The sequence below is a fragment of the Cydia splendana genome, chromosome 16 (assembly GCF_910591565.1).
Source record: "Cydia splendana chromosome 16, ilCydSple1.2, whole genome shotgun sequence".
Classification (NCBI taxonomy): Eukaryota; Metazoa; Arthropoda; class Insecta; order Lepidoptera; family Tortricidae; genus Cydia; species Cydia splendana.
The window spans coordinates 9,543,588-9,567,129 of NC_085975.1; the positions used below are offsets into that span (position 1 = coordinate 9,543,588).

Consider the following 23,542-nt stretch of genomic DNA (forward strand, 5'->3'; position numbering starts at 1 on the left):
TCAATTGGCTCCCTATAGGTTTTCGTCGCTACTCTCACATTTTGAATTTATAAGATGGCTTTAATATACATATTATTATATATTTATCTTCCCGGCAACTCCCCGCTGTCTTAAAAAGCTTTTCAATTATCCCTGTTCTGTTACGTAGTCACGCACTCACGCAATACGCTTCTTTTCATCCCGTCCTCCTAGTTCTATTTTCTTTTTATGTTCCAAGCTGTTCGACTTTTGGAAATGAGGCTCGGATCTCTTGTGGTATTAAAATAACGACGTAATGAGTTGTATGTTTTATGTACCTACATGTAATTTTGGTTAATCTCAGCATACTTGCAGGATTCTATTATATTCCGCAAACCTTATTATGAACTTTAACAATCTTTTTCAGAATATTATTTTTGTTGGTTATTTTCATATTATGTCTTTCTTAACGGAGCATAATTCAACATTGTTATATTCAATAGGATTATTTTCGTCTAAAATTTTTGCAACGATTTATCTACTTAATGACGCTCCATTACTTTATTGTAATAATGAAAACAAACCCATCTCTTAGTAATAAAGAATCTACTTGGGCGATCAAATATAATAATCCTGTGAAATTATCTTAGAGGAACCGCTTTTAATAAAGTTAATTTACTAAGCGCGAAATATATGAACTATAAACTTAATAATTACTAATAAAAGTTGCCATTTCATAAAATGTTACTAAATCTCTTCTGTTTGTAAAATTTAATCAAATAACGCGAGAAGTAGTAAGGTAGTAAGTTTACAATATCTGCGTACCTACTCATGATTATCGTCATGCTGGTATATTTGGCAAATGAAAAATAGACATAGACACACTTACTTGATAGCTATATATCGCCAGACAGCCAGGGACAGCGTGAGAAGTATGGACGCAGTGTGCAAGATCTGTGTGAAATGCATGTGGAACAGCATGTACACTGCCCATGAGTACGGCCTCTCCTCTTGTGCCGGTAGGATCTGAGTAAAAAAGTAAATCAGTCAGCAAAGTCGACAAAATACTTTATACCTAGTAAGAAACAAATACAATACACAGTATATGCATTAAGGGTATCAAATAGTGACCCCAATTTCAATGAATATGTTAAATCATATAGTAAATTATTTAAAAATATATGTAACATGGCTAAATCCAAATTTTTTGCACGTAAAGTAAAAGACTCAAACAACAAAGTCAAAACAGTGTGGGGAATTATTAGTAGTGAGACTGCTAAAGCGAAATCACGTGATCCTAATTTTGCTCTGAAAGTAGGTGATAAATTAATTAAATCAGATGTAGATGTCGCAAATGAATTTGAACGTTTCTTCACAAATATCCCCATTGAAACGACTAGAACGCTTAACTCGTCCTCCTCTATGGCCGAAAATATGCTCACAGCAAATGTGCCGGAATGCCCGATGATTTTCTGTTTTAAATACGTCACACCGCAAATAGTCATTAAAGCGTTTAGGGCATTAAATGTAAAAAAACCGGGCAAGTGCGAGTCGGACTCGCGCACGAAGGGTTCCGTACCATAATGCAAAAAAAAACGAACAATAAAAGCAAAAAAAAACGGTCACCCATCCAAGTACTGACCACTCCCGACGTTGCTTAACTTTGGTCAAAAATCACGTTTGTTGTATGGGAGCCCCAGTTAAATCTTTATTTTATTCTGTTTTTAGTATTTGTTGTTATAGCGGCAACAGAAATACATCATCTGTGAAAATTTCAACTGTCTAGCTATCACGGTTCGTGAGATACAGCCTGGTGACAGACAGACGGACGGACGGACGGACGGACGGACGGACGGACGGACGGACGGACGCACGGACGGACAGCGAAGTCTTAGTAATAGGGTCCCGTTTTACCCTTTGGGTACGGAACCCTAAAAAGACCGAAGATATTTGGGGCCTATCAGTGAAAGTTTTACAATCGATAGTGGAGGCTATTGCACCTCACTTAACCATGATTTTCAATACATCTGTTGATATAGGAGTTTTTCCCGATCTAATGAAGCACAGTCGAGTCATTCCATTATTTAAATCCGGATCAAAAAAAGACCCTACAAATTTTAGACCTGTTTCTATTCTACCGGCAATAAGTAAAATCTTTGAAAGAATCATTCTGGATCAATTGCTATCACATTTTAACGTTAATAAACTATTCTATAAAGAACAGTTTGGATTTACACGGGGCAGGTCAACGACGGATGCAGGCACGACCTTAATCAAACACATATTTGAAGCTTGGGAACAACAACTAGATGCAATAGGCGTGTTTTGCGATCTGTCGAAGGCCTTCGACTGTGTTGATCATGACACTCTTATTCGCAAGTTAAACCACTATGGCGTGAAGTGTAAGGCTCTTGATCTCATCTGGTCCTATCTTATAAACAGAATTCAGAAAGTAGACATAAATAAAACTAAATCGTCGGGGTCTATTACTTTAATGGGCGTCCCCCAGGGATCTATTCTTGGTCCATTCTTGTTTCTCGTATATATAAACGATCTGCCTTATATAGTTAATGAAAAGCATAAGTCGGTTCTCTTTGCAGATGATACATCTATTATATTTAAAGTAAAAAGGAAACAGAGTGATTTCAATGAAATAAATGATATATTGTCCTCTATAGTTCATTGGTTTACTACTAATAATTTACTTCTCAATGCCAAGAAAACTAAATGTGTTAGATTCTCTTTGCCTAACGTCCAGCATACAAGTAACGCACAGGTTGTTTTAAAAGAAGAAATTTTAGATTTTGAAGATAAAGCTGTTTTTCTAGGCTTAACCTTGGATTCAAAATTACAGTGGGGTACGCACATTTCTACACTAGCAGGTAGACTAAGTTCGGCAGCATACGCAGTTAAAAGAATCCGTCAACTTGCAGATGTTGAGACAGCACGGCTGGTGTATTTTGGATATTTCCATAGCGTCATGTCTTACGGCATCCTATTATGGGGCAAAGCCGCTGACATTAATTCAATTTTTGTTTTACAGAAACGTGCTGTACGTAACATATATAACACTGATTTAAACTTTCACGATTATTAAACATTATCAAACTGCACAACGGGACTTAATCGCGTATTTAAGTTTTAAGATTTACCTCCGACGTTTCGAGGACGGCGTTGTCCCCGTGGTCTCCGAGACCACGGGGACAACGCCGTCCTCGAAACGTCGGAGGTAAATCTTAAAACTTAAATACGCGATTAAGTCCCGTTGTGCAGTTTGATAATGTAACATATATAATTTAGGGACACGGGTATCTCTCAAGGATAAATTTAAAGAAATCAATATTCTCACTGTTGCTTCCTAATATATTTACGAAAATATAATGTATGTAAGAAAAAATATTGACATGTATAAATTGAATAGTGACATACACAATTTTAACACTAGGAATAAAAATAAATTGGCCATTCCAAGATTACGTTTAAATAGAGTAAATAATATGTCATTTATGGGGAACAGTGTGCGCTTTTATAATAAGTTACCATCTAATTTTACGAAATTGTCAATGAATAAATTCAAGTCAATGGGGTTGGCCGGTGGAAGTTTTTAGCAGATGGCGCCATCATAGCTTGCCCCGTCAATGGGTCAAACAGATCACTGTGTTATGTCTTTCCTGTAGACATACACAAGAGTTAAGGGCTATAAAGGTTAATTTTCTTATTTAACCCTTATCCACGTGAAAAGGTCCTCCTTTTATTTAGAGAACTATGATAAAATCATTGCTTACATGCCCACAAGCTGTTAACTATTGCCCACAGGAGAGAAAACTAGTGTGTTATCGCGAACAGCACATTTTTCTCTCCTGTGGGCTATAGTTAACAGCTTGTGGGCGTGTAAGCAATGATTTTATCATAGTTCTCTAAATAAAAGGAGGACCTTTTCACGTGGATAAGGGTTAAATAAGAAAATTAACCTTTATAGCCCTTAACTCTTGTGTATGTCTACAGGAAAGACATAACACAGTGATCTGTTTGACCCCAATCCCTAGAATTGTGTCAAATTTTTGTTTTTTTAATACCCTGGATGCCAGCTCTTTAAGCCAAATCTCATAGAAAAAGGGGCAAGCTATTATGGCGCCATCTAGGCAAACCTTTGACAGTTGCCAACCCCATTGTGAAACGACAGCTGTTACAAAAAGCTTATTATACTGTTAAAGAATTCGTAGAAGATAAGAATGCATTTATGTTAAAGTAGAATATTGTATATATAGTTATAAGATGACATGTAAAAGAGCTAGCTTAAGCCTACTTACAGAATAAACGTTTTGATTTTGATTTTGATTTTTGATTTTGACAGGAATAGGAGAAAGGAAAAACCTAGATTATATTCAAATTTCACTGCATATTTAGAAAAATATACAAAGGGATTAATTTTTCTTTGAAATACAAAAGGAAACGGTCCAATATGGAGGGGGCAACATTTTAAAGTCTAAGTGGCGTCTCATTTGAAAGAGCTTGAGTTGAAGTACATTGCAAACCGTTGTACGTTTTAAACGAACTCTCACTTGACCGGGTTTTTTTAATTATCTTCGTGCTATATGGACGTTACGATGCTATTAGATGCTAACCGATGATAAGCGAATCCGACAGGACATAATGATACTCACCAGAACCCGTACCACGAGTCAGTGACAGTGTCGCACATGTCAGTACGAGCGAGATGCATAGAAAGTAAGTTACGTAGACGTTAGCGTATATGTCAGTTGTTGATCAGTGACTCGTGGTATCAAAGGTGAAGTGCACGTACTCCATTGTAACCAACACGTTGCCTACCACCAACCATTGGGGTGGGTCCTGATTATTATTAACTTGGTCGAAGATCGATAGCTGTTTGCTAAGTAGACAGGGGGCACTCCTGCATGGCGAATCGTCAACCACCGTCAGCTACTTGAGTCTTGTGACTATCATATCAGCTTGAAGTTCAACGACAAGTACTTAATAGTATGAACAGAGGGCACTGACCAGGTACCTGTAGACGGCGAAGGGCACGTACTCCAGCATGACGAACACGTCGGCCACGGCCAGCCACTTGAGCAGCCGGTTGATGGGTGCCGCCGCCAGGTCGCGCCGCGTCAGCACCGCCACGTTCAGGGCGTTTGCCAGGCTACCAAACAGGCATACCTGCGCAACATATTTTACTTCTTAATAATCTTTGCTATTTTAACACTCGGGTACGTGAGGTCGCTAATCCCCAACAGCTCGCCACAAGCTGCCCTGCGTTGACTGATGGCACTGGTAAAACTAGCGGGTGATGGGGTCGTCACATCCCTACGCCTGTTTGTGATCATATTTATGATTACAAATAGTTTTCCGTGTTTTTCGCATGCATGGCAAACATTATATTTGAATGAAAGATTTCAATTGCTTGATTATAATGTTTAATTTTCAATATTGACGGATTTACTCAGAGTAAATATAAAACAGGATTATTTATTAATTAACTAGCTAGATGAATGAAAATAGCTCCTACATGATATTTTTCAGTGAGCTCTATTGCCAATAGAGTCGAGGCTGGTACTACAGCTACCAAAATTAAGTGACTGTTTAAATAATAGTGATAAGTTAAAACTTACCAACAGGCTAACGTATCCATGTATACTGTTATAAGCGAGTATAATATCTCGAAACTCCCCCGAGCAGTAATCCAGCTCCGAGCACTCGCTGCCAACCCTGACAGATATGTTGTTCCTACTCCTCCAGTCTTCCAGGGCGACGAGCACATCCTTGAAACTTGACCGGTTTTTACCATTAAGAAGCGACAACAAACTTGGTTCATAAATGTAGTTAGAAAACTCGCTCGTGTATGAAGTGTCATTGCCGTACCGAGTGTCGTCGGCTAACATTGTCACGTATTGTTCATCACTTAACGCTGCATTTGAATGTTGGTCGCTCTATGATACTATTTCTCACGATTGAGTCATCTCTTCTGCAGTTCGTGCGTGGGCAATAATCGAATCATTTTTGTTTGTTGATCTGTAAAAAGAAAAACCTAGTGTTAGCTCAGCTTGTAACACAAGACAACTGTCACAGTACGATTGTAAAATATAATTATCCTAAAAATAGAACGCAGTTATATATACTGTACTAACCCAGTCAAATTAGATATCTCTTTATCGAAAAGATTTATAAATATAAATTGTATCTTTAGAAAACAACCCTATTATAAATACAGTATGTATCTGAACGAAAAGCAATTACTCAAACTCGTTAATGTTTAGGTCATACTGAGCAACTTTAACTATGGGACCAACCCCGAAAACGCGGAAAAAAAATTGGATGTTTCATACATTTTGCTGGTCTGATGTTGAAATTTCCTATGGGAGACTATTATTACTTCGTTTCATTAGTTTTTATGAATGTATTATTATGCAGTTTATTTAGATATATAAAATATTATAAATATAATTATATATGCATATATATTAGGCACTTTATTTACGTATATAATATATTACTCGTATAGCATGTTTATGTGTTATTAAATTTTTTAAGTGTGTTTATTATTTTACTTATGAATTTTTCGAACGATGTTTTTGTTATTTCTTTTTCTATTATTTTTGATATATCATATGGGTCTATTTGATGTAGTTCACAGAGAAACTCGTGGTCACAGCGGAAGTATGAATATTTGGGACAGTGTTTGAGGAGATGGTCGATAGTTTGTGGAGTTGTGTCATCGCATGGGCAGGTATCAGTGTCGGTGATGTGGAAGCGTGCTAGATAGGCTTTGTGATATCCATGACCGGTAAGTATTTGAGTGAGTTCGAAGGTGAGTGACATATGCTTGCGAAGTGTTGTTACATGTGTAAGTGTAGGCAGATGTTGCTTTGTGTGGGTTCCTGTTGTACTGTTTGTGTACATTTGTTCATGTTTTCCTACTATTGTTTTATGTAGGTTCTTTTTATGAAAGGATAAGGGAAATCTGCAGAAATCAGGACTTCTGTGTAATGATGCCGCGTGTTTGGCGGCTGTGTCTGCTGCCTCATTGCCGTGAAGGCCGGCGTGGGCTTTAATCCAACAAAAATGGATTTCTCCTGCTTGTTGGATTTGGCGGATTAATTTATGGATACTGTTTATTGTTCTGTTTGTGCTGCTGCGATTTGCAACTTCTTGCAGCGCAGACTTCGAGTCCGAGAAAATTGTGATTTTTTCAAGGCCCAGTATGATGCATTCATGACACGCTCCTTCTATAGCCACACATTCAGCCTGAAAAACTGTACAGCTCTTATGTAGCTTAATTTTTTTAGTTCTGTCACTTCCATCAGGGTAGTGTATAACGAATGCCGCTCCTACTCCTGCATCGTGCTTGCTTCCATCAGTGTAGATTCTGTGCATATCTGACGTATAATAAGGTTCTAAGTCGTTTTCAGTAAGTAAGTAACAACAGCAGGTTTGCGGCTCCGGTATACTTACATTCTAACTATTATGTATATTATAATATTCAAACCTAAGGGAATGGTATTACAGAAAAGGGAATTAATTAAGTCTAGCTATGCAATAGTCGGAAACGAAGGTTATGTGATTATTTTTATTATACAAGTAGGTAATGTTACTAAGTTGAAGTCGGAAACCAAAGTACACATTCTGAACTAATTGGATTATAATAAAAATTGTTGGATGTAAACCTCACCGTAGCAATTTCGCAAGCTTACATTGTGCAATAAGGGAGGTATGGCTACAATAGTTAACGAGAATCAATCTTAAGTTTACAATTTTAATGCTTCCCCTGTGATACAAAAAAAAGTTTTTATTTTTATTTTTATTAGCCTATGTGTGTGTCCCACTGCTGGGCAAAGGCCTCCCCTCTCCCTTTCCAATCCTCCCTGTGCTGAGCAAGATCCCGCCAATCCCGCTGGAATGCATCCAGGTCGTCCCGCCATCTCTTTCTCGGTCTGCCTCTGCCTCGACTACCCTGGGGATGCCAGCTAGTGGCTATTTTGGCCCATCTGTCATCATGCATCCGGCAGACATGTCCAGCCCAGTCCCACTTTAGCCTGGCGGTCTTCACCCCAACATCAACGACTCGGGTTTTGGAGCGAAGCTCTGTGTTCCTCACCCTGTCAGATCTTCGGACACCCAGGATACTTCGCTCCATTGCCCTTTGGCAAACCTTGAGCCGGGATTTCTGCGCCTCAGTTAGTGACCAGGTTTGGGCACCATAGGTGAGGATGGGCAAGATGCACATGTCGACGAGCTTGCGCTTCAGTGCAATTGGGAGTTTACCCTTCATGAGTTCCTTCATGGACCAGAAGCTCCTCCAGGCGTTTTCGATCCTTCTATCGATCTCCTTGTCCTGGCGATCTGTGAAGGAGACTATCTGGCCCAGATGGGTATACTCATCGACATAATGCAAAATGTTACCATCCACCGTCACCCTGTGCTTCTTGCTGTTGGTCATTAGCTGGGTTTTGGATCTATTCATCGTTAGACCAACCTCAAGGCTTGCGTTGCTAAGTTCCTGTAGCATACATTGCAGTTCAGTCGCCGATGGTGAGAAGAGTACGATGTCGTCCGCGAATCGAAGGTTTGTCAACCTCTTATCGCCGACCTCGATACCCTTTGTCTCCCAAGAGACCGCCAGTTTTTTGAAAACTTCCTCCAGGCAGCTGGTGAACAATTTAGGAGAGAGCGGGTCACCCTGCTTCACTCCCTTAAGGATTTTAAATTTGGGACCTGGTGCGTGCAGCTTGATGCTGGCCGTGCTACTTTTGTATATCCGTCCAACGAGTTCAACATACGTGTGGTTTATTTGTTGACTACTCAGTGCCGCTAAGATGGCTCTATGTGTGACACTATCGAAGGCTTTATTGTAGTCAACAAACGCCAAATACAATGGTTGTTTGAACTCGTTGGATTTCTCTACAATTTGATTTAGGGAGTGAAGGTGGTCGATTGTAGAAAAAGAGGGACGAAAACCGGCTTGCTCAAAATAATAATATTCAAATATGTATTCTAAGAACGATTGTTTTCTTTTTGCATTTTGAAAGACGTACAAATACAATGTAATGTAAATATTACTAAATATATGTACATAGGTATTATTAACTAATGTTAATCACATTTTACTCTGCGTCATTGAGCAATACATACGTAACAGAAGTTCTCATGTATTCAGTGAAGTATAATCTTCTAAGACAAGCAAATATTTTTACAATTTATTTTCAAGTAGTACTTAGTAGTTTCGAGCATTTTCAAGGTATTAACAAATCTCCCGAAAGAGTCGCGTCTAGATGTAGGACACCTTATAAATCTAGACGTTTACTGAATAACAGGGCTGTTTCACTTAGAACTACCAATATGAAGTATGGGGGCGTATGTCTTGTCAATGTATCTAGAGATGTCGCCGGTAACGGCAACAATTTTACCCCTCACCCACTTGTTTTATTTCCTGGTGCAACATTTCACGGTGCTCAGCGTTTAGTTATACGCAGAAAAAAAGCGGTGTGGTAGTCTGTTACGGCTATCAGTATTTATGGTCTGTAAAACGCGGAAAATTTAAAAAATATAAGCGCGATGGGTTATCGTCCCATAGACAATCAGAATTTCGCGTCTTTTTCTACTGACACAGTTGTTTGACCGGCTATACTTTTGTTATTTTTGCTACATAAAATCATATTGTACTGGCATAATGTCACTGCAATGAAATAAAAAAATACCTAAACTGTCTTTCAATTGTCTTTTTGACTTTTTACTAGGTAACCTGATTTTCAAAACAAACATTTCTGAATATCGTGACTCGTGTCTTGATTTTTAGTTTTACGGCCAACTCGGCGGCGTAGATAATGGCCGCATCTGAAAAACTTTGCTGCGTTCGGGGATGCAGCAACTCTCGTAAGTAAAATATCGAGCGGGAAAATTTAAAATAATAGTGCTAACCGGCCTGTACCGGCCCGGCGTGCGACCATGATGTGTTTTTCTGTATTTATTTGTAAACTGTCGATGTATAATAATCGCTCACGCTGATTAGTACATGCGAAATGGATTCTAATGCGTATTTTTAATATGCAAGCTATAATACATGTCAAAGAATTGTCATCATAACATGATATAATATTTATAATTCATGCTATTTTCCCGTTAGTTTTGCCTAAAACACTACTAGAGTTAGACCAAAAGAAGTCTGCAACGATTTTGATAGCACACGCAGTGCAAGTTTGACGTTAAAAATAACACTTGCACAGCGTGTGCTATGTAAATCGTTGCAGACTTTTCTTAGGTCTAACTTTATACTCAGGTCTAAACCATGAATCTAGTACCTATAACTGGATCAGGCATGAGGGGTGGGGGATATGACCGAATGGGAGAGTTTTATGTATCTTTCAGTAGGAGTAGCAGAGAAAGCGCTAATTGTTTGTCCTTGTCGCAGTATCACATTTTTATTCCCCAGCGTAAATTTAGTATGCTTTATGGTGGGCAACAAACCAATTCGCATTGCTTATGTTCTGTCCCTCACGGACGCACGCGTATAGCACATCATATATTAAGATCATCTATGCTCTAATCCAGGGCTCTCACGCGTTCCAATGACAAAGCATCCGGCAGCGGGAGCCCTGCTCCAGGGGTTCAGGCCTAACAGCAGAGCAACCAGATACACCTCACCTGACTCCAATGACCTGGAACCGGATGAGAACCAATTTAGCGGTCAAGGTACAACAAATAATCTATATCTATAGTTGACCCAAACCAAACTGACGACCGGGGTCGTAAAACTTCTCATACACGCTCGCATGATTGAAGGTGGGGTGAGAGAGATAGAGATATGATCCCAGTCGTCCGCTTGGTTTGGGTCTAATATAGCCTATGTGTACTTACTTGTACAAAACAGTGTGTAGTATCAATGTGTGAATGCGTTGAATTTGCTATAGTAGATAGGTAGGTAGGTAGGTACCTACTAAAGCAAATTGTGTTTGTTTACACAACGTGTATTTTGAATTAGAACTTAGTTGTACTTATTAATAAATTTTTGCTTACCCTGTAAGACTGTTTTCCCGAAGAAGGTCGTAAGTGCTATAGATCCCGATGGCGCTTATAGATTGTTCCTCGTAAAAAGACGGGACATTTGTATAGGTATATTTAATTAGACTCAAATCTTTAATCGACAAACGCCAAACGATAAAAAGAAATGTATCGGGGTGATAGATGCTGCGAAAAGACACGCACTATTTAAGTTTCGATTGGCGTTTTCTATCAACTATTGTGATCTTGGCACCCTGGGCATTTCGCTGTTATGTGTGATGACTTGATGAGCAAGAAAAAAATTATAATTCTTCAAGTAAGAGGTTCACAATTTTTTTAATTTGGGTTCTGTACCCAAAGGGTAAAAACGGGACTCTATTACTAAGACTCCGCTGTCCGTCCTTCTGTCCGTCTGTCTGTCTGGCTATCTGTCTGTCTGCTTGTCTGTCTGTCTGTCTGTCTGTCTGTCTGTCAACAGGCAATAACTCATGAACCGTGATAGCTAGACAGTTGAAATTGTCAGATAATGTATTTCTGTCGCCGCTATAACAACAAATACCAAAAACAAAATAAAATAAATATTTATGTAGGGCTCCCATACAACAATAGTGATTTTTTTGCCAATTTTTTACATATAAAACGCTCACGCCGCGCTCACGCCCCGCCCGGAAAACGCGCCTGTGTGACGGAACCTTTAAGTAGATGCTCACATAACGCTCATGCTCATACTTTACATACATTACTACCTGCGCCAGCTATCGGATGCCCTATGTCATTCATACAATTTTGTTAATTAAGTTAACTTAGGTAGATACAGCTAATAGGTAAGTAGGTAACGATGCGAGTTGGGTTATAAAGTTCAATAGTTATTATGGGTTAGCTTAGGTTTAGTTTTATTTATAGTTAAGTTTATTGCAATCACATTTATAACACCACAAGTATTGGTATAAGTACAGGCGCTATTTATAAGAAAGGAACTGCCATCGGAAGTTTAACTTCAGAAAGAAATCTAGGCTTTATTGTGATAAGATTTTTTTACGATATTTTTCCTCATCGAAGATGATCAGATCGTAAATATCCCTGTCCCAAAATGTGATAATGAAACTGGAAATCTTTAAAGGAACCGCGGTTCACGTGATCGTTCAGTGATATTTCGTTACTACCGGTCTAGGTACATATTAACAGTAGGTAGGTATAGGTACTTGAACACTATGAAGTTCCAGGACCTGAGTGATGACCTGACGTACGTGACACGCTAGACGCTTACCAAAGCCGGGCGCCTTCGGCGCCCTCATACTCAGCTTATAGCGTCGGGCGTACGAGGCCCGCTGTATGCATTCCAGCCGGTCCTGATGTTCATGCATGATTTATGATGGCGTGCATATCCAAATCCATGCCATTATTGCAGCTTTCTAGCACTAACGATCACGGAGGTAAAGTATAAAGTATACAGTTTGTCAAAATCCATTTTTGATGATGGGATCGATGAGGAAATGAGGGAACTCTTTAAATATTATAGGCTTACATTTAGTGATTTTTATTAGGTATTGTACAAAAAGTAACATAAAACAAGAAAAAACACACATCATTTGTACAAATGCGAACATACTCGTATATCTCTTTCAGGGATCTTTCCAGTTAATCTTAATGGTGTTATGTTGGCCCACGATGGGAACATAAGAAAATCAAGAAAGTGCGATAAGTGCAGGGGGGCAATTTCAACTGCGGGAAATTTCAACTAATGGAAATATAGGGTCATTGCGCTAGTTTCCGTCCGTGCTCTAGTTTTCGTCCACTTGACAGAAAAGCAAATAATAATATATATGTATTTGATTTTTAATTTTCTAAATGCGAAATATCATTTTTATGTACTTAGACAGATATATTGTTTTGACATTAAGGATTGCAATACGTACAAATTTGTGCACTAATGTAGGTTTATATTCAAATTTCATCAAGTGGTCGAAAACTAGATCTGGACGAAAACTAACACACCTACCCTATTCCATGTTTTACATTATTAACTAGAGTGCTTATTATTATTATTTTACATTATGAACTATCAAACTCTGACTTCAGTGTCTGAGGTATGTTCATATGGGTTAGTTTTAGTTAGTTGAGCACACAGACAAAACATCCTCCAGACTTAGCATAGTCGCGCTACCCCCTCTGCCACGCATACGGTAATTTTACTCCATGTTCGAGTCGAAAGTGTCTTTGAACGGACCAATCACGGCACGAGACTTTGCTCACCTCGTCCCGCGCACCCCCGCATTTTTAACCGACTTCCTTGGCATCATCGGTTGCATGAAATAATTGCTCTGAACTCGGTCTAGAGAATTCCTAGTCTATGGTTGAGCACAAACCATTTCGTATTTAGGTGGCGCACCGCAGTCCAGCATATCTAGAGTCTTCAAAAGGCGAGTGGGCGGACAGGAGGACGCCGACACCGACCGGTCGGGACGCAGTACGGCAGTACGGCGAAATCAGCAGGGAACAGTTCCGAATCATGTACGAATCATCGTCATAATTATTATTGTAGTATGTATATGTATATGTAGTATAGTATAATGGACACGTGTTTTGCTATTTGGGCTCAAATTCATATTTTACAAAAAAAAACACACTTCAAAATGTCATACTTGTCATCGTTTCACGCGCTTCACTTCAAATACCGTGTGTTCACGTCGCCCGCCCGGCGCCGCCAACACGTTGCCGCGCGCCTAACAGGGTATTCAAATATTTCAAATGTACACTTTTAGGATCTTTGATGTTTCAAAATATGCTAGGACTTAATGTCCAAACCGGTTTACAACCATGATAACATTGATAACATTTTCTTCACTACCGGGAAGTTTTTAGTTTTCATGATAAAAAAACGAAAAGATAACTAACGTGAAGTTCGAGTGAAAGGATAAGAATTATGAAACTTTGAAGTGTGTTTTTTTTTTGTAAAATATGAGTTTGAGTCGAAATAACAAAACACGTGTCCAGTATTTTTTCATGTTCTGTAACGTATATGCAAACCAGTAATTAACTTGAAATTTGCTTGAATAAAACTCTCTACAGAAGTTAGAGCGTTTTGTCACTTTTCAGTACTTTGGAGGCCAATTTCTCCCAGGAAGTTGAGTATGGGCAGCTAAACAAAACACGTGTCCGTTATTTTAGACTACCTAAGTACTCTATAACATATATAAAAATTAATCAAATTTGAGCTGACCAGTTGGGTACCCTTCCGTGTTAGAAAACAGTGTTTTATATTAACTGTAACAGTTTTTGTAAAAAGGATCTAGTATTTAAAAAGTGGGCTAGGTAAGGCACTATGGGCCTTACATGGGTCATTAGTTACCTAAATATACTCCGGTAAACCAGCTTTGTTATACTTATAGTAGAATATGGCGACAAATTTGAAAAATGTAGAATTCCATACAAATTTCCAATTTCGCGCCTTTTGTTACTGCCAAAGTTGGTTTGCCTTAGTATAGTTAAGTCATCAATCGGCTGATATGTACCTACATATATAATTGTAGTCAATATGTTGGTACATAGTATAACTAGTAAAAGGTTTTGAACATAAAATCAAATTAATAAAACCGATAGACTACAGTAAGTTTAAATACCTACCTACTTATAATAACCGTAATACCTATCATAAAAGTAGGTACGAAAATAGATTAGAAGCTAGTTTGTTAGTAATAATACCTGCTTAAGTTAGTTTGGTACCTAGTAATTTGTAAAGATAGATAAAGCAAATGAGAAATAGTCCTTAAATATAACGGAATAACCAGTTAATTTGTTACCTAATGAAAATATCGTCGTTGAGAATGCCAAATCCGTTATGTGCACGATTTTTGATTGACAAATAGTTACCTAGCAACAAAATACATAAGGTATTAATTAATTTGATTAAAATCGCGCACATACCGTATTTGGCATTCTCAACGACGATATGTAAGATAACTTGCTGTGCTTGTATATAGGCGGTATCTGTACCTATGAGGTGAACAATAAACAAAGTGTCAGACAATCGATTCTGGAGTGGTGGATAACGTGAGAAAGAAGAAGAATAATGCAATTAAGTCAAATTGAGATCATAATATATTAGTACCTAGGCCTAGCACAGGACGGATACGACAACAGCATCTCGCCTCGCTCGCGAGACAAGACTACCCGTCTTTTTCAAATTAAGTATGTATTTATATAAATAGGTTGAAGCGAGACACAGCGATCGGACCTTTCGTTTCCATCTATGGTTGTCGCTGCCGCCGTCGCCAATCGCTCAATGACGTGGTCGAGCCGTAAGTCCTTTATGCCAATTTCCGCATTATAAAAATTTCCAAAATTTGGATCGATAAACAAAAACTATATTGTCATGGCGTGACATGACCAGATGGTCACAAAATTTTACGAAAATAATCATAGGAAGACTACTAATCCAGTAAACTTGTCGAATTTTGTAACGTGGCTCTTCTGCGTTAAATCCGGTAATAGTTATATAGAGGTTCACAATTCCTTTATTTAGTTTCGTTTATATATAGCCTATAGCCCTTTTCGATCGACCGAGCAAAGCAAAGCAAAGTTCTTACATTCAACTTGGAACTCACGGGCCACACGGCTGGCTGCACTTTCGCCTTGGATTTTATCAACGATCGGCCAAATGTCGCAGGTAGTAACGTGAAATCCAACATTTGACTAAATGTGTAAACCTGCAAATTCCAGAGGGAGTAATACTACCGACGCCAGTCCACCTGTGGCTCCGGAGAGCACACAGTACTGCCCTGCTGATCCTGGCCGTCCTGGGACGCGGCGCCTGTGACGTCCCGCCGAGACCTACGCGCACACTCCACCACAGCGCCGCCGCCGCGCCGTGCAGAGAACGTGCCACTCTTTTTAACCAGGTCACATCAATTGGCTAATACCTAATAATAAAACAAGTAATAAAATTAAGAAACTAAAACTGAAAATTACAAAATAACTTTTACACAATACACAATATCCAACTTTCAAAAATGCTAGAAAGATCTCAGGGAGCGACTACTAGTTACACTTTAAGACTTGACTTTGGTTTAATTTCTAGGCTCTTCTAGCTCCATAACACCTTCATCGAATCTGTAGGTACGGTCAACCAAGAAAGTGATCTACCACTTTCTTGGCTGACTGTACATAGGCAGGGTAGGTGGACTGTTGTTTGATCAGCCTAATCCAAAGGATTAAATAATAAATATTATATGACAATAATTACACAGATCGACATAGTTCCACAGTAAGCTCAATGAGGCTTGTGTTGTGGGTACTAGACCACGATATATATAATACACACAAATATATACCTATATAAATACTTATATACTTACATAGAAACATCCATAACTCAGGAACAAATATGCATTATTGCGATAAGTTAAGTTTTCTTACTATTAAGTTATTCCTTATCGAAGAGATCGTAAACCATTGTACTGATGTGATTTTAAACCCTGACGATGGAACTGGAACTGTTTAAAGGAACCGTGGCCGTCATTTCAGGCCGTGCTGGCGAATCGAACGATCACAGTGATAAGCATACATCGGATTCTAGGGGGCAAATTGTATGACGGGATCCCTATCCGCCATACAATTTGCCCCCTAGAATCCGATGTTTGGTGATAAGTGTACGTAACTTTGCTATCAAGATCTATAAGTACTTACTTTTTAGATTTTTTACACACAATTCAACGAAAATTTATTTATTTAATTCCACGCAAACGAAGTTGTGGGCGGCAGGTAAGTAGTCCGACATAATTATAGGCTATTATAGTAAAATATTTTTTAAGAAATATGTAGGGCCATCTCATCCATCACCATCAGCCACCCAACATTATAACACAACACAGACATCATCCAGACGTCACTAGGCTGCTGAGGAAAGAAAATAGAATAGTACGTTTTGGAAAATAATGAAACAATTCGTCTCTGTACTATACGAGTATACGTATTAAAATTAAAAGTCTCGGGGATCGAACTCAGATACTTTGCGAACAATTAGTGCCAAGCCAAAACATACGCTCGATCGTACCTCTAAGCTAAACCGAAAAAGTGGCAGATTATGATGTTGACTCCACGGTAGACATTATAAGTAATAATGGGACTGATGGTCATCATTATCCCAAGAAAAATCGAAGAAATACAGGAGAATCCCAATTTGTAATTGCAATTTGTCTAAATTCCAATTTGTAATAGCACAGCCTGGCCGTGAGCTCCATTCCCAGTAAATAAAAAGTTAAAAACCGTGATTACGCGAAGCAGAATTTTGACTGCACGAAACAGCGACATCTACGTGTAAACTTATCTAAATGTACGGATATTTGTTCAACTTTCAATTGTAATTTATATATAAGATACCTATTTATATTCAATTGTAATTTATTTTTGTTATTGTACATAAGGCCGTAGGCCCGACGTGAGGTTGTCAAGACACTTTTCCTATTGGGTCGTGTTTAAGCTCCAACTTCCCCCTCTCGTGTGACGCTTCGGGCCTTCAACCCTACGCGGAACTCGGCCTTCGGCCTTCGCGAGCCTCGACAATACTTAACTTTGAGTGTATACCCTAAAAATCTACCGATCACTACCTGGTAGGTACATACCTCTGTACCTGTATTCTTTTTGTATGATGGACTTTTAAAATTACAGGTGAGCCCCATGTTTCCAACCAACAAGACAAACGAAAGAGACTGCAGGCTACACAAGTACTACTATTGGATATCTAGCAGGTCAGCTAAATTCAATTAAAGAGAATTATGAATTTGTCACTCTAAATACGCCGTAATGGGAGTAAACGAGAAAGATGCCCGCAATTTGCAAACTTCGGTGTTCGCGGTAGACCCCCAGCGCTGATTTAAATATCGTTTTAAGTAGATAATTTATAATCCATGCATTAGTCGTCCTACGTCCTGAAATATATTTTTCATTAGATAGCTTTATTTTTCCACTTTGAGCTATGTGAAGTAAAATCTGCTTGAGTGTTTGATTACAGTCAACAAAATAGGTATATCTATTCATGCACCGCAATATAACAGCGATAGGTACAGGAATTGCGAACTTGTGTTAATTAAGACGAAACAGGAGCTGAGTTTTAAATATTTTAGGTAAATATACCCGTCTCGCTAACGGAAGCGGCTCCTTAATTAAACTAGTGCGATAAGGACAAGGCGAAAAATCCTGCGTAAAAATCTCAAAAATGGAGGTTTCGTACTCGACTGTTTCCTCCTCCAAAACTTAACCAATCGTAACCAATTTTGTAAATCTAAATAATTATGAAATTATCTGTGTTGGACCGTTTTGCTTTTTTGGCTAATTGATGTCAGTTTTGAATACTAGGCCTCTCATTGCGGCATAGTCAATGAGGCCATTTTAGAAAGGGCTCTAGCGCCTTAGAAAACAAAAATATCAAAAAAATCAAAACGGTCCGACACAGATATTGACAATATTAATCTGTGTTGAAAAAATCATTGCTCTAGCATCAAAACCCATGGAGGAAACAGTCGAGTACGTTTGTATGGAGAAATGACCACTCCTGTTGGCTCTTAAGCCATTCAATACACACTCGTGTGTAAATTTATGTTTAAAATATCTGGGAGACCAAGCTTAGCTCGGAAAATATATAATAATCTCAAAAATCCGCGTTTTCCCAGATATAAGACCTAGTAGCTAGATCGACTTTTCGCCCCCGAAAACCCCCGTATTGAGCTGAAATTTTTCATGCATGTATAAATCGGATGACAATGCAATATTATGGTACCATCGAGCTGATCTGATGATGGAGAATTTAAAAATAAGTTACGGCAAGTATGTAACAATTATGAATCTAATACGATCATTTATATTCTTCTGCTTTCATAAGTAATAGCAAAATAGTTACTGATTTTTAAAACGCGCTTTTCAATTAAAAGACATGTCAAGATCGCTTACCTTCTTTCAAGTTCTTTCTAATGCTAAAAAAACGAACTATAACAATTAGTAAAGAACATTATTTATTTAGCTGAAGCATATTTTTTTAATCTTGTTAAAACTAAAAAAGGATACAAATTGCAATCAAAATTACAAATAAAAATTAAACACAAAAAGTTCACCTTTCCTGGGAATCGAACTCAAGTCACTTATGCGATCACACTTTCTGACGAAGCAAAATGCCAGCAATATGACTGTAAATGAGGGCTAGCGTTTCTTTGCTCACCAGTTGGCGCCACTGTTGATGGTAGTCCAGAAAAACAGAAGATATCAAAATTTTTACATGCTTATTTTTCTAAATGCATATAAGTATTTTAGTTGGCACTTTTTTTATAAGTACCACTAATATTTATTGAGCTATAGCTATGGTTTACCATGATTACAATCAAAGATTTATCACAATTATGAATAAGGAGTGAAAAAAGCGATAATTAAAAGCTTGAAACCCCGAAAACTTCTATACATTTGACATTTTGAAAGATAATCCATCCATCTACAATAGCGCGGGTTTACTTATTAATTTTGAAATAAATATATTTTAAAATAAACACAAAAAGTTCACCTTTCCTGGGAATCGAACTCAGGTCATATGCGTTCACACTTTCTTCCGAAGCAAAATGCCAGCAATATGACTGTAAATTAATCAAGTTGTTTTTAGAATTTTTAGGTTATTACAATAGTTACATAATGTTTTAAAACTCAATAAAATTTTCTTTGTTGCTTTTTTTTTTCAGAACACAAGAAGAGTCTCCAGGCTGCAGGAGTGCACTTAAACAGCGGACGATTTATAAATAGTTACGAAAAGAAGGTACTTAGTTCCAAAAGCTGCAGAACAATGTTACGGGCTGTGACTCCAATCTCAGGCGGTTGGTAAAGAACTTGTGCGGTAGTTTTCTAATAGAAGGCAACTGAACTTTGGGACTAAAACTAATTAAAAAATATTATACTTTTCTCAGTGAACATAATAAAAATGACCTTGATCCAGGCAGCCTACGGACTGGGTCAGTTAGTAACTTCTTACCAATCGCCTCAGTTAGGCCTCTCACTAAAGTCCAAGAAGCAGCGAGCAGGAGGGACCGAAAGTCAATGAGTAAATTTTTCACTCGACGACTATTTAAGGCACATCACACACTACCTGAATCAGTACCTAATAGTCAAATGGCACCTGTCTTTTTGTATAATACCGGTTATTACATCTACCCGGGGCCCAGGGCACTCTTTGTAGGAAGGCCGGTCAACGGTTGCTATACCATCCTAGTAAGCGTTCTTACAGCAGTTTTCCGTTATACTTAATATCTAATAATACGTAACCCTTCGTATGCCTTTGTTAAACATTTGCTACTGATTTAATAACCTACTGATATGAATGAAAATTGTAAATTACAGTCCAAATTGTGTGGTACGTACTACCACGTACACGGGACAAGGCATACGAAATTTTAAGAGGAAATAAGACAGCCGCTTCAAACAAACGTAGTCCCCATTTTGCTCTCAGGATATTGACATTATGGAAAATTATTTTTTACATAATTTAATTTATACTTATTATTCTTATTAACTATTATTACTTAGCTATGCCTCTACGTATGACATTTTTCTCTGCAGCTGACTGGTGGCAGACCCTCTAACGCGTTCGGTCCCTATAAGCTATAGCTCAATAAATCCAAAAAATAAAACGATGCGGCATGTCTGTGATTGATATGTACCTACTTGACATCAAATTGTGTAAAAATATTATAAATTATCAATTGAAATAGATGATTTGTTATGAAAGGTGATTTTGCGCCGGTCGACTTTTCAAATAGTTATTGTTAACGATCTTTTGATATTTTGTGAAAGGGTAACAGCCCAAAATGTAAAAAAAAAAACAAAAACTTCTCCCGTGGCGGGAATTGAACCCAGGTCACAAGCGAACACTTTGCGTTGGGCCAAGCATACATAGATCTGCTTGCTAGATTAAGACCAAGATAACTCTGCAGAGATTTTCATAGTAGTCGATTAACAAAATATCTTTAATAATGTTAGTTATAAATTGAAATATATGTCCATCTATCCAGAGATAAATCTATCCTGTCATCCACTTTTATTCTATAAAAATGAACTACATTCATTTAACGTTTTTAGCAAATCAAGATAAAACAATTTTTTAGTTTTAAAACATTGTTAACGATCTTCTGATATTTTGTGAAACGGAAAAGTAACGGAAAAAATAAAAATAATAATAAACAAAAAGTTCACCCTAGGTGGGATTCGAACCCGGGGTCACAATGCGTGCACACTTTATGAAACCATGTTCTAAACCTTATTACAAAAGCATAAGCATAAGGTCCACCGATGGATAGTTAAGAGTATTGCTGTTTGTACCTAAGCCGGTTTTCTGAAAGGAGAAACTCAGCGCAAAAAGTAAAAAAAAAAAACGAAAAAGTTGACCGATGGCGGGAATAGAACCCAAGTCACAAGCGAACACTTTGTGCTAAGTCAAACATACCTAAGCTGCTAGCTAGATTCAGACCAGACATGCAAGTGTTATATTTTAAATGTCAAACAGCTATGAAATTATGACTTTAAAATAACACTTTGCAAGTCTTTGCTTTGAAAAACACTGCAGCGTTACCTTGGTCTTACTCTGCCACCCTAGTTAGTAAGCATGCTAAAAGCAGTTTTCCAGAATTATTAGTCGATTAATGTCTACAAGGAAAAATGACAAATTATAATAATGTAAAAAAAAAAACCGCCCAAGGGCATGTCAGTATCGCGCACGAAGGGTTCCGTTACTCAAAAACCCTAAAAACGGGAAAAAAATCACGTTTGTTGTATGGGAGCCCCATTTAAATATTTATTATAATCTGTTTTTTAGTATTTGTTGTTATAGCGGCAACAGAAATACATCATGTGTGAAAATTTCAACTGCCTAGCTATCACGGTTCATGAGGTACAGCCTGGTGACAGACAGACGAACAGACAGTCTCAGACAACGGTTAAGTATACTATTCAGTTATATTAGTGTGACAGAGACATTGGGCGTTTCGTTCGCTACGGAGTGTAAACGATTTGCAACTTGGCTAAGCACCCAGCTTCCTCGCACATCTCTGGTGGAAACGCAGCCTAAACCTGACATTTTAAGCATCGCCTTGGTTACATTGATTTAGAAAATACGATTCTCGACATTTTTTTTCGGACTATTCTCAGTTAGACTTTTAGTTTCATTTTTGTACTTCGTTATTGATACTTTTAGTCTTTTAAATTTCTTGACAATAATAGGTATTTAGACATTTTAGGCGTTATCCGTTTTCCGTTCCACATAATATCAGGACACTGTTACGTCCGTTACCAATATACTTTTTAAGAGGAAAGGTGTCGAAAAAATATTAATCATTGAATATTATCGGCAATTCAAGGCAAATTTTTTTTTTTATTTTAAAATATTGTAAACAATCTTCTGATATTTTGTGAAACGGAAAAGTAACGGAAAAAAATAAAAATAATAATAAACAAAAAGTTCACCCTAGGTGGGATTCGAACCCGGGGTCACAATGCGTGCACACTTTATGAAACCATGTTCTAAACCTTATTACAAAAAGCATAAGGTCCACCGATGGATAGTTAAGAGTATTGCTGTTTCTACCTAAGCCGGTTGTCTGAAAGGAAAAATTCAGCGCAAAAAGTAAAAAAAAAGGAAAAAATTCACCGATGGCGGGAATAGAACCCAAGTCACAAGCGAATACTTTGTGCTAAGTCAAACATACCTAAGCTGCTTGCTAGATTCAGACCAGACATGCAAGTGTTATATTTTAAATGTCAAACAGCTATGACATTATGACTTTAAAATAACACTTTGCAAGTCTTTGCTTTGAAAAACACTGCAACTAACGTTACCTTGGTCTTACTCTGCCACCCTAGTTAGTAAGCATGCTAAAAGCAGTTTTCCGGAATTATTAGTCGATTAATGTCTATAAGGAAAAATTACGAATTATAATAATGTAAAAAAAAACCGCCCAAGTGCATGTCAGTATCGCGCACGAAGGGTTCCGTTACTCAAAAAACGGGAAAAAAACACGTTTGTTGTATGGGAGCCCCATTTAAATATTTATTATAATCTGTTTTTAGTATTTGTTGTTATAGCGGCAACAGAAATACATCATGTGTGAAAATTTCAACTGCCTAGCTATCACGGTTCATGAGGTACAGCCTGGTGACAGACAGACGAACAGACAGTCTCAGACAACGGTTAAGTATACTATTCAGTTATATTAGTGTGACAGAGACATTGGGCGTTTCGTTCGCTACGGAGTGTAAACGATTTGCAACTTGGCTAAGCACCCAGCTTCCTCGCACACCTCTGGTGGAAACGCAGCCTAAAACTGAGATGTTAAGACATCGCATTGGTTACATTGATTTATAAAATACAATTCTCGACATTTTTTTTCGGACTATTCACAGTTAGACTTAAGTTTCATTTTTGTACTTCGTTATTGATACTTTTAGTCTTTTAAATTTTTTGACAATAATAGGTATTTAGACATTTTAGACGTTATTATTTTTAGTCATTTTTCCTTACGACAATAGTCGCCTAATTCGTTTTCCGTTC

General features: G+C 37.9%; 1 protein-coding gene and 1 long non-coding RNA gene across 2 annotated transcripts in view; both read right to left on the reverse strand.

Annotated features, from left to right (window-relative positions):
• The window catches only part of LOC134798232 (G-protein coupled receptor dmsr-1-like), a 79,300-nt gene that overhangs the window by 17,821 nt on the left and 37,937 nt on the right, over positions 1 to 23,542 (reverse strand). Inside the window, exons 2-4 of the mRNA XM_063770605.1 lie at positions 5,589 to 5,988; positions 4,978 to 5,136; positions 848 to 984 (exon numbers count right to left, since the gene is read on the reverse strand). Coding sequence (XP_063626675.1) covers positions 848 to 984; positions 4,978 to 5,136; positions 5,589 to 5,858 — 566 coding nt within the window. The 5' untranslated portion in view covers positions 5,859 to 5,988. The remainder of the gene's footprint in view (positions 1 to 847; positions 985 to 4,977; positions 5,137 to 5,588; positions 5,989 to 23,542) is intronic.
• On the reverse strand, positions 7,760 to 8,424 carry LOC134797874 (uncharacterized). Its single transcript, XR_010145123.1, has 2 exons — positions 8,352 to 8,424; positions 7,760 to 8,316 (listed from the first exon to the last, which is right to left on the reverse strand). It is a non-coding gene; the product is annotated as an uncharacterized LOC134797874 (long non-coding RNA).